Consider the following 12,254-nt stretch of genomic DNA (forward strand, 5'->3'; position numbering starts at 1 on the left):
TAGCAACATCGCAAAAGAAGGAAGCTGGAATTTTGTGCTGTGACACAAAATAACTTCCGCATGCATTGGAGGCAAGGGCAACTGGGGCTGTGACAACATGGCAGCTTTTTCACAGTGCGCACGTGCTGCAGCTGATGCTGGATGCGCATTTCCAGGACAGCCAGCTTGCTTCGGTGCTTGCTGGGACGGCTGGTCAGCTGCCCCCCTTCCTGAAGGGAATACCAAAGAAAATCCAAGCGTTCTGGAACACACCCCACTGCACAGGCTGGTGGGAAGGAAGGGTCAGGTGCTTGCACACAGATGGCTGCATGTCCTACCAACACAACATGGGAGCAGGGCTGAAGGAGACAAGTGTATGTCACCTGACAGTTTGTATGCTTAGGCACTGAGAAAATCCTAAGCTGTATTTGGAAAATAACATCACTAATATTCCATGAATCTGCAAAGGACTGTCTATCTGTGCTCACTAAATTCTCAATTTTCAGTTAAAAAAAACAGAAAAAAATGTCCAAATTTAAAAACATTTAGGCATGAACAAGATATACACTAATCACCCAGCAGGAAGTCTTGCTATCCTCAGATATTTTCTCCACTACAGAGTTAACCAAAGCAGCTGCGTATATAGATATTCCCAAACAGGAAACCTCTTTAATTCTCACTTCTCATGACTTGAAAGAGTAAGACTTTAAACTTCTGCATCACCCCTGTAGAAATCACCAGAACTGATCTGAATGTGGCAGCTGAGCCACCATAAATACAGCACTTCATGCATGCATGGATGATCTCCAATTAGTCACCCCACAGAAAGCAAATGCTCCATAAGGTCTGTGCTTATGCACTACAGGAAATCTCCCTCAGAACCCAAGTCCACCGGCCTATGTATTGAAGAAAAATGACTCCTGTAAAATACTCCATAACACCGGCTTCTCTTGATCAGTTTGCTGCAAACCAGGCTGTGTTACTGAACAACTCCGATGAATGGTGTTCAGCTGTTGATCAACTGAGAAGCAGTGATACAGTAGGTTCACTTGTTATCTATTACACACATTACAGTCATCGCTTTTTCCCCTTAGCATTGCTGCTGTTAACAATTTTATTCTGCCTGGTGCAGTGCCATTTTGATGTCAGTGTCAGTAGCAAACCTTGCTTGTTTGAGTCTATTGAAGTCTCTCTTGATCGTGTTTTATGAAATGTGAGCTCCACTATATCAAATAATTTAACAATCACAACAACTTGTAGAAGCTAAATGGAAGCCTGGAAGGAATACTTAGTATTTCCAAATATATGAGTCTTTCCATTTTTGAGATGTCACTGACTGTGGCTGCAAGCTGCTTGTCAAGGGCAGGTAGCATTATATATCTTCTAAATCCATTTAGACTCCCCACAGCTCTTATTTGCTGGGCAAAGTTACAAAACAATGTAGAAAATGGAGTCTCTTAAGCCATTGCTTTCACATAACTGATCAAGCTAGATTTCAACTTCAAATACGTAATTCTCCCGCAGTTGATTTCTTCTGCTTTTCTTCTTGATGATCCAGGAGAACTTTTGAGTCTAATGACCATTATTGGCACTTTGGAGAACATCTTTAAAAACCTCATTCCCACCAAAAATCAGTCAGACTTGACTACCAAGTGCTTAAGGTCAGATTTTAAGACCAGCATGCTATGCAGTATTTTCTCCAAGTACCAAGCGTCTACTGGGTTGGTACTTATTCTGTGTAACAAGTACTAAATTTTACTCCAGACTGGAGCATCATTAGCTTCAACTACTCCAGTCCCTTATTAAAAACCCAGAATGGGTTCTTCTGGGTCCTCCAAAGACTTACTTATGGTCAAAGAGGGGATGTTTTCAGATCAACACGCTAAAGGACAAGTTCCTATCATGCTGTCACAGTTGATGTATCAAGACAATGGCAATGTGCTCTAGATCCTGTACTGTGTTCTGTTTCATCTCCACCATTTGAGACTGGGAAGTGAAGTGGTAAGGACTACGTGGGTGCAGGCAGTGACAGAGGGGTAAGATATGAGAACTTACAAGACTGGACAAAGCACAGGCGTTGCTTTCTTTCACAAAGGAAGTGATACTTATGCATCCGTCCCCAACAGGGGGAAGGGCCCTTTAAAGGGCTCCCTTCAGCACCCCTTCCAATCCCAGCTTATTTCTTGCCATGACCTAGGTGTTCTGCAACTGCTGTCTTACCCATATTTCTGATAGGCTTTCCCTGGGCCCTTGGATGTGTGATGGCCCTCAGCTTAACTCAGCCCAGTGGGTTGCAACTAAAGGATAATAAGTAAATATTTTTGAAAGGTTTAATAGAGATGATTAAGATCATATTCCACTAATTGTTTGAGAAGAAATAAGAATGTGATGTATGGAATAATTATACTGTATTTATAATTACAAGCTGAAATGCAGATACATAACACATCTGGCCAGCAATGTAATTTCCATGAAGAGAGTGACTAAGACTCACAGAAAATCAAGAGTCCCTGGGGCTCCCTTCACATCAGGTCTTTATGCAAACACAAACACTCACTTCCTGGAAAAATTTTCCAATTATTAGAAGCCAGACTTGACCAGGCACTTTGACAAACAATAGGAGGAAAAGCAAGGAAAGCTGGGTGAAATGCTGTGAATGTTAACAAGATACTCCATTGCATATTTTTTGATGCATCAGATAAATATATACTGCCTGTCTCACCATCTGCTGAGTTGTTAAAACTACTCTAAACTATTGTTGGCTTTAGTACAAACCATCCTTCAAGCAGACAGTAAAGTCTAACTATTGAACTTGTGAACTTCTGGGTACGCAGATCTCCTTGGATCAGGGAGACAACTTTCTATCTACAGCCCTTGACATTCTTAGGAAGTCACCACCTCTTTTACTCATGCTGGCCATAGGGGGGAGAGCAGAGCCAGGTGGCACTATCGATTGGCATGGCCAGGATGGTGGCTACTGGTGAGAGCATTCTACCTGCACCCTTGCAGGCTGAACAGGAATCACCAGTCAAATATTATGGAGATGAATACCTCGGCAGGACCTCTCTCCAGGCTGGGTTGAGTGATGATTTGCTACCAGCAAATGCAGTTGTTATTTAGTGGTTGTTTATTTTTAGAAATTGACAAAAAAGTTTATAAGGCTAGAGCCAGACACTAATGAGAAGCAGATATGGAATTGGTACACCTGCAATCACAACCCAGCTATATGCACATCCAGGTCTTCTGAAGCAAGAAGTAGTTGGATTGTTTTGAAGATACAAGTTCTTCCCAACTCCTACTAAGCCAGAAATATAGGGTGATATGTTGTGCTGTTGTGCTCGGACTAGGACATAGCATCTCCTCTGGTGATTCAACCATTAATTGGGGAGACAAGTAAGAGAGCACATCCAATGTTTTATTTTGAAGTGAGATGTCTTAACGCTCTGTAACTTGAATGCTGCACGCTAACATGTTGGCATTGCCATTTATTCCTCTGAGTATTTGCACGGGAAGCATGGGAATACTAGGAATTCCCTAGTTCCCTAAGGAGTTCAATCTAAGGTCCTTTTGCTACTCAGATTAGACAACAACATTCCTGACTTCAGCCCAGCAAATCAACCAAATGTCTGCTTCAGTCATTCCCTGATCACTGAGAATTTCCTCCAGGTTTCATCCAAGAAATAAAGTTTATGAATATGCATGTCTAACTGTACTGGTGAAGTGTTTTTTGTTTGTTTGTTGTTTGTTTGTTTGTTTGTTTTTTAATCAGAAAATTCACTTCCCTGCCCAGAATTGTCCTTAATTCCTCTTTTCCTCTCCTGCTTTTTTTTTTTTTTTTTTTTGGTTAAGTGATAATCAAAACCATTATAGAAATCTTTCATCAGGCTTTGGAGTGAATCCTTTAACTGTGATCAGAAAGAACTGCTGCTTTGCTGCTTCATTTTCTTTGAGCTTTGACTTTTGAAGCTATCCTCATTTGTAGATTGCTTTTAGTGCAGGAAACATGCCAACAGTCATACTAAGAAAAGAAGAGAGAGAGCGAACAGAAGGTTTCCCATAGCTTCATCTTTGTTTTTTTTTCCATTTCAGTGGTTGTATCTCAAGATGTCTGTTTTAGCAGAGCTATTAGTAAAAACAGCATAAAGAAACCAAAGACTTCACCTCAACGAAGCTACATTTAGCTCAATCAGTACTCTAAGGCCATTTTTACAAAAGATGTCACAAGTGAAATATTTGCTTCACTAATATATAGGTATATAATATAGGTATATAAGGTATATAATGCCTTACTACAGCCGAGAGCCAGCACAGAGACAAGGCCTAGACCCAGAAACCAACAGGTTTCACAACATCTGCCTAGTCACTGAATGTTGTACGTACAGAGTTAGAGAACCACAGCGCAATCGGACCAGGAATGGATATTAGGGCCTCTCTGGGATGGGTCCAGGGGACAAATCCATCTTATAGCATCCCATGGTTAATAGGACCGCCGAGCTGGCACCACCCAGGCCAGGGCCTGTGATGGATGGTCCGTACGTGGAGAAACTGTGACATCCCGTGGCAAGCTGGGAAATAGCAGTCCCATCAACCAGTTACTAATTTTACACGGGTGGCTTTAATTTGGGCGTTTCAACAATGCTTTTTATGCTGTAACTTCGTTGATGGAACTTAGATTTTTTATTTATTTTTTAATTACAAGGAAAATGCCACCACGAAGCACCACGCACTCAGCACCACAACAGGGTGGTCACTCTGCTAACGAAGAGCTGAAGAGGAACATCTACATAACTGTGGGTAAAGCCAGACGGATGACATCTTGCCAGGGGTTTTACAGATGCTCGTGAATTGCAGAGGAACAGTCACACGCAAAAAACTAGTTCCCTCCCAAGCTTTACAGAGCAGAAGGAGGGCCAGGTAGAGATCCACCATCTTTTCAGGTCGATTACTTTTCCTTCACATCCCAGCCTTCTCCACTTTCTCAGCTCCTCACCTCAGTTTCCCATTTTCTTGTCCACACCACGCCATTCCCCACTACTGACTGCTCACCCTGTCTCTCCCTCCTCCCCTCTGGTTCCCCACCACCCCACTCCCCTCTGCATTTTTCTTTGCTCAGCCAGCCAAGGCTCTCCTCTAAAACCACACTTTCATGTCCAATCCATCTTATCTTCGTCGACCTACTTCTGCTTTCAACTGATGCCCAAGCCTACCCTCGTCTAAATTTTCCCTCTGTCTGGTTTTACAATTCAAACACATCAGCAAGTTATCACAGCCTAACAAGTCCATCAACAGAGTAGCAGTAATTCCTCTTCGCAGCAAATTAGATCATCCTGCCTCAAGGTTAATGTGAGGTAAAATGCATTTAGCTCAGCCTCTTTCACGGCCGGCTAAACTAGTGCACTTTACCACAAATTTGCGACACGCTAAGCACTGGCGCAGAGTTAGTCCACTCCATCAGATCCTGCACAGTAACTCATGGAAGTGTGGACAGCTTACTCATATCGCTGAGAGTATGGTGCCTCCTCACAGCCAAATGGATATAAGAAATCATCAGACAGACAGGACACCAGCTCAGCTACACTGTCTTGTTCTGGAAAAGCTATAGCTGAAAAAAAAATAAAACCAACCAAAAAAAAATCATGCTTCAACCAGCAGCCCTAAGGAGAAAGCCCAACAGTCAAGTTGTAAAAACAGTAGCTAAGAAACAGAGTATATATATATATAGAGAGAGAGAGAGACTGCTTACACCTTAGTTACCTTCAGCTCACTTTCACCAGAGCAACAGGATGTGTCCTCGACACAAAGACCTGCCAGAGAAGCTTTGAGGCCCTTTTCCAAAGTGTTGGTCAGAGATATGATTGCCACAGTGTACTGTCTGGGATCAAACATTTTTTTCAGAGCCCTTCATGTCTGGGGATCATTTTCTTTAAAAATGGCTGATCTGCATAAAGACAGAGAGAGAGAAAGAGAGAGAAAGAGAGAGAAAGAAGGAAAGAAAGAAGGAAAGAAAGAAGGAAAGAAAGAAGGAAAGAAGGAAAGAAAGAAGGAAAGAAAGAAGGAAAGAAAGAAGGAAAGAAAGAAGGAAAGAAGGAAAGAAAGAAGGAAAGAAGGAAGGAAGGAAGGAAGGAAGGAAAGAGAAAGAAAGAAAGAAAGAAAGAAAGAGAGAGAGAGAGAAAGAAAGAGAGAAAGAAAGAAAAAGAAAGAAAAGACTGATTGAGAACAAACATCACCACATTGCCATTTCAGCATATTCCATAGCACACAGCCATATTCCAGGGACCCTAGCAGGTCCACAGCAGCTGAATTGAAACCACAACATGAAGCCTTCAGGCAAAGAACAATGAAGAAGACAGTAATAATTGATATATCCTTAAACACTGCCAGACTGTTCACTGTCTGCATCTGTAATTCACAGATTCCTCAGAAGTATCAGCTAAAAATAAACCAGTATTTCACCTGTATTTCAAGTTCCAGGAACCTGAACCTTGAGCTTTTTAGCTCAGCCACATGTACCAGTCACGTCCTTTGAGCGGGAGCATGCAGGTTCCGCTCAAAGCTTCAGGTAGCTATGCAGCAAAGCTTCATAGCTTCAGGCAGCTATGCAGCAACCTGAAAAGTTGTGTTTTGTTTTCTGGCAGGTGAGTTTTCAGCCACATCAGTCTCCTGAGCTGGTTCACCACAGTCTTCCAGCTGCCAACAGCTACAGTCAGAGTCAGTGAGGCCAGGCAGCTCATGGAGAATGAAGAAGGGAGAAGCATCATACATTTAGATCACTGTAAAGCAGTTAAAATTAATAGTGGGGCTGCACATTTGTGATCTTCTACAGCTCCAAAGAGCACTCATCTGTTAGGCTACATCCTGAGATTTGTATGTCTGCATCGACTTATGCAATTTTTCCATTGCTCCTTCCCTACTACATTTCCATCCAGTCCTTCACTCACCAAAAAAAAATGAAATCCAAGCCACCTGCATCTTGTCCTCCCTGAAAAACTTTTAGGGGAAAAATGTGAGAGGGTGGAGCTGACAAAAACATTTTTTGGCCAAGGTACAGTTCACACACCTCATCACCTCAAGGCAGATGTCCAGCAAGGAAAATTTTACCATGGAAATTATGCAACTCTAATGCAATGAGATAGAAGAAAAAGGAAAATGGAACTTGGTCATGGGAAATGTTAGGCAAGCCTATTAACAAGTGATGTTTGCTGCCCTGTTAATAATTATAAAGCATCACTTTGTAAAATTGCTTATTAAAGAGGCCTATGAAGAAAGACTGAGAGAGCTGGGGATGTTTAGACTGAAGAAGAGAAGGCTCCAGGGAGACCTTGTTGCAGCCTTTCAATACTTAAAGGAGGCTTATAAAGAAGATAGAGAGCAGCTTTTTGCTCAGGCAGATAACGATAGGACAAGGGGGAAAGGTTTTAAACCAAAAGAGGGGAGATTTAGATTAGATGTTAGGAGGAAATTCTTAACTCAGAGGGTAATGAGGCACTGGCACAGGCTGCCCAGAGAAGCTGTGGGTGCCCCATCCCTGGAGGTGTTCAAGACCAGGCTGGACGGGGCTTTGGGCAACCTGGTCTGGTGGGAGGTGTCCCTGCCCACAGCAGGGGGGTTGGAACTGGATGATCTTTAAGGTCCCTTCCAACCCAAGCCATTCTATGATTATAGCCAGCTGGTTATCTTTACAACATGAATCAATCCATTATGTAAAGCTGTGACAGCATTTCTTATTTCAGTCTTCAACTGACCCACTTTGATCTATTACCCTAAGAATTATGTTGCTGCTTCAAACAAGCATCAGGCCTTGAATTAGAGTAAACCAGCATTGATAGAGTCATGAAATTTGGAACTGTAGTCCTCATGTCTCTCTCCTGTGATAAAGCAGTGAGGGACCAAAATTTTCCATCAGACATACCATGTTGCAAATAATTATTTGGTATACAAAATAATGAATTCAATGAATAATGAATGCTACTTTAAGATTATAGGCAAATGAGATGGCCCATTTGCAATTCCACTGTTTTTTGTGTCCTGTTCTGCCTAAAAGAGTAGTCTCAGCAGCATTGCTTCCATATACCCTTAGACTGACAAAAGGAGAGCTCATCCCATTAACAACATGAGTGTTTCTAGATTTGCTCCTCTGAGAAGGTGACAGCCATCCTCATTGCAAAAACATCAATGCTTCTCAATAACAGAATAATGCTTATTTGTAATCCTTTGTGCATGTCTCTTCAGATGCTTTCAAATGCAAAAATACCTCCAGCTGCTCCACCTAGCCTATTTTCACCACTTTATAGTAAGGGATGTCCTATAGTCATGAGTAGTGTCAGGAATAAGAATATCCAGGCTTGAATCCAGTCCTCCAGCATAATTGCTAGACCAGTTTTTCTTAAGCACTAAGCAAGGATCCAGGGGAACTGGAGAGCATCATATAAAATAACTTGAGCAAGAGCTGTTGAAAAGCAAAACCACCCAGCCTGTCCCCTCTCCCTTTTCTCATCTGAGCACTCCCTGCCCTCCTCAAGCTACGTACAAACCACATCTATGCCTGTTTCACCATGCAGCCCTTTACAACCGTGTAATGGGCCCACTTTGAGTGAGCAGTCACTACCAGGAGAGGGAGTGAAGGCTACCCCTCACACATGGGGCCCTGAGGTGGTGGTGCTGGTGAAGGACTTGTTGACGTGGTGGTGAAGGACTTGTGGTGGTGAGGGAGTTGTGGTGATGAAAGACTTGTGGTGGTGGTGAAGGAGTTGTGGTGGTGAAAGAGTTGTGGCGGTGAAGGAGTTGTGGTGGTAGTGAAGGACTTGTGATTAAAGGGTGGTGGTGAAGGAATTGTGGTGGTGAAGGACTTGTGGTGGTAGTGAAGGAGTTGTGGTGGTGAAGGACTTGTAGTGGTGAAGGAGTTGTAGTGGCAGTGAAGGACTTGTGGTGATTAAAGACTTGTGGTGCTGAAGGAGTTGTGATGAAGGAAGTGTGGCGGAGAAGGGCTTGTGGTGGTAAAGGACTTGAGGTTGTAGTTGAAGACTTGTGGTGGCAGTGAAGGACTCAGGGCGGCGGTGCCGGCACTGAACGTCACCCAGCACTCTCCACCCCCCCGCGCCCACGTCACTCCGCCAGAGGCATGTCCCCGCCGCCAGGCCCGCCCCTGTCGCTGCCGGTCGCCACGGTAACCGCTCACGGCGCGGTGCGTTCCCAAATGGCTTCCGGCCGGCCCCTCGACTGCCTCTACGGTACCGGCCCCGCGGCGGGGTCGCGGAGCCCCTGAGCTGCGAGGCGGGGCTGGAGGGGCAGTGCGGGCCCGGGGCGGTGGGCTCCCGGCCCCGGGGGGAGCTGCGAAGCTGTTGGGGCTGGCTGCAGGTTGTGGGCGGGGAGGGATGGAGGGGAGCTGGGTCTTCCTCCCCATCCCGCCGCGCTTGGTGGCATGAGGATTTCCGAGGACTCAGCGTTGTCCAGTCCTTTATTTCTGCTTCATCCTTTGTCTGTTTCACTGGCAGAGCTTGCAAAGAAAGTATTCTTTGCAGATTTGACTTCTTGCATGTGCATGTAGTTGTATGTCAGCGCTGAGGCTCCTTTGCGTGATAGCAGAGTTTAGTTACTATGGAGTCGTGTTTCAGTTTTTTCTTTCTTTCCTAGCTTGGTTTATAATCTCTTATGGACAGACTTAAAGAGAGAACTAGAGCCTAAGCAACGCCTCATGCTGGTTCCTCCCATATGTGACTGGTTCCATTTGTTTACTTATCTTTCAGACCCTCTGTACACGCTGTCGAGTGAGAAGGACCATTCAAAGGCAAATATCCAACTTGTCAGTGATAAATTGGTAGGTGTTGGCCAAAGACAGCTCACACATACACCTTATTTTTCTGTGTGTATGCACGCGCATGGATAGAAGCTTGCTTACTGTCTCAGTTCTAAGCTACTCCATTAAACAGCAAAATACAAAGCAAAGGAAGCAGTTTTTACTAATACAAGAAAACACAGGAAGCAACTGCAAGCACAGCTGTTAAAATGTGTTATTTCACAGTGCCCTCTCACTTACCTTGGGATATACTTACACTACAGCTCAAGGTAGCATACTTAAACAGCTTAAAAACACCTAGATGCCAGCAGCTACACAGCCCGTAACAGGTTGCAAACCTATCCTCATTCTTCATACTAGATTAGAACAGTTTAACTTCCTAGCTAAGCTGTTGGCTAGTTAGCCCACGCTTAGCTCCCTGCTGGCTTTGCCCCCCTACTACCAGTATTCAGTCTAGGTAGTTTAAAACCAGCTAGGGCATGTCCCTAGGGAGTTACAGTCACACCTTTAGACAGTGATTGATGTCTGGACAGGCTGCATATAGGTAGAATGCCAAAGAAAAACAGACTTGCTCCAACTGCACAATGAATTGGATTTTAAACAAAGAGTCTTGCTGAAACTACACACGTGACTGAGCCTGCAAGGCAGATATTCTGAAGTCTGAAATTCTGTTCCTGTACAGCAATGAGACATTCCCTAGAAAGCATTCCAACAACGGGATCAAAAAACTTTTTTTGGGAGAATGTTTCTGGATGTCTCTTACATAGTTATCTCCGGCTCTTTTATATGTAAATACATACCTACATGAAAGAAATGCCTGTTTGTCTGCAACTCTGCTGAGACACATGCAAGGAGCTGGAAATTGTCGTCATAAAGATGCCTGCAGCGGTATGGCTGTTCTAACAGTTCAGGACAGACATAAGCAGACATACTGTCACTAAGGTTGTGAATGTCACCGATGTAATGTTGCAGAGGGGCATGGTGACGTACTCCAATTTGTATAGAACATGTTTTAAGCATATGAATCAACAACTGCGTAATCTGCAATACAAAACAATATGACTTTGAATTTGTGGTCTATAGCATCACAAAATGAGGCAGACAGAGGATGAAATAATACTAGTTTATAAGCTCTTCCAAAGTCTTAGAAATTTAATTCCCTTTCAAAAGAAGTAAAACAAAAGTGCGGTCTCATGCACAGCGAGCAGTTACTCATAGTAGTTTGCCTAGGACTTCATAATCTGACACTCTTACACTACAGTGAGTTTGGGTGCTTGAAATGTCACTATAATCCTGTATGCGTTTGAGTTAGCACCCCCTGAAATGAAAAGAGTCAATGCACAATTCAAAACTGATTTCAGGCTTTACGGAAACTCAAGCCAGTATAGCTACATCACTTATAGTAGAGACACAATTCCAAAGATTTATTGTCAACCATAAATTTTGAGATTTAAGGCATGTCTATCCAGGGAAATCAGTGCTCCAGAAGGAAGGGTGTGGATTTTTAACGTGATCGTTTTTGTGTGCTAACACCCATCGAGATATTTTTAGCACATGCTAAAATTGTTATAGTATAAAATAAAGTAACTTTACTCTGTAAGTGGAATATGTTACTTCACTTCTAGAGCACTTGAAATGGGAGGGAGTTACGTGGGATAATGTGTTAGAAGTTCACATTACTGCATACTCACTGTTAATGCACCCTAACTTCTTTATGTAATGAACTGTTAGACCCTTAGATATTAAGTATAAGTTTAGACACTGGAAAACAGCCACAAGACATATCTGTGCATCTGCTGCTAGTCTGGTATGCTCCACATCTTGAGAAGTACCATCTAACCAGCTGACATCATTAACATATGTATGCTGCCTTCTTTCCTCATCCCAAATGTCCTGCAAATAACACCAAGCTTTTCTATGGGCTGCTCATATACATATAGTTACTAGCATCAGCTGAAATTCTGATCTCTTTGATGTATTTGAAATCACTAAATCACTGATTCTCCTTCTTTGTGTCCACACAAACACTAGGTAAAGGTACCAATTTTCACAAGTATGTTTAGTAGCTTGATCCATTTCCCGGGCTACAGTCTGTGCTTGGACGGCAAAGATCCAGTGCCTCCATTCATTGACCGAAGATGGAGAGGGAGGGCTCAGCAGTGCCTGGAGGCTCTTCAGCAGCTTGCTGTGTAAGTGTTCCATGGTTGGATAATTTAAAATAAAGATGCAAACAAAAACAACAAAAACCCTTACACACTGAAGTGGAGATGACTGCAATTTGCTCCTACTTATATTTCCCTTGAAATTAAGAGATTGCAGCTGTTGTGGAGTATGTTTGCCCATCTGTTTCTTATAGGGTGGATGTTACACATTCCTTCATCCTTGAGCTATCTGCTCTGCAACGGTTGCCGGCAAAGTGGAGAGAGTTATTTCAATCTCTTATAGACCAGACAAGTTACAAAGACTTCAGTGGCTCATGTGT

The 12,254-nt window shown here is 43.3% G+C and overlaps 1 protein-coding gene across 2 annotated transcripts in view; it reads left to right on the top strand.

Moving 5' to 3' along the window:
* Positions 1–9,126: 9,126 nt before the first annotated feature.
* Positions 9,127–12,254, top strand: part of CFAP91 (cilia and flagella associated protein 91) — a 32,625-nt gene continuing 29,497 nt past the window's right edge. The window contains exons 1-3 of one of the 2 annotated variants that reach the window (XM_050708108.1): positions 9,127–9,206; positions 9,723–9,793; positions 11,804–11,961. In XM_050708108.1, the coding sequence (XP_050564065.1) occupies positions 9,173–9,206; positions 9,723–9,793; positions 11,804–11,961 (263 nt within the window). In that variant the 5' untranslated portion in view covers positions 9,127–9,172. Of the gene's footprint in view, positions 9,207–9,230; positions 9,334–9,722; positions 9,794–11,803; positions 11,962–12,254 lie in introns of those variants that run through there. The other variant, XM_035540705.2, reaches the window with a different exon arrangement.

The sequence above is a fragment of the Cygnus atratus genome, chromosome 1, assembly GCF_013377495.2.
Source record: "Cygnus atratus isolate AKBS03 ecotype Queensland, Australia chromosome 1, CAtr_DNAZoo_HiC_assembly, whole genome shotgun sequence".
Taxonomy (NCBI): Eukaryota; Metazoa; Chordata; class Aves; order Anseriformes; family Anatidae; genus Cygnus; species Cygnus atratus.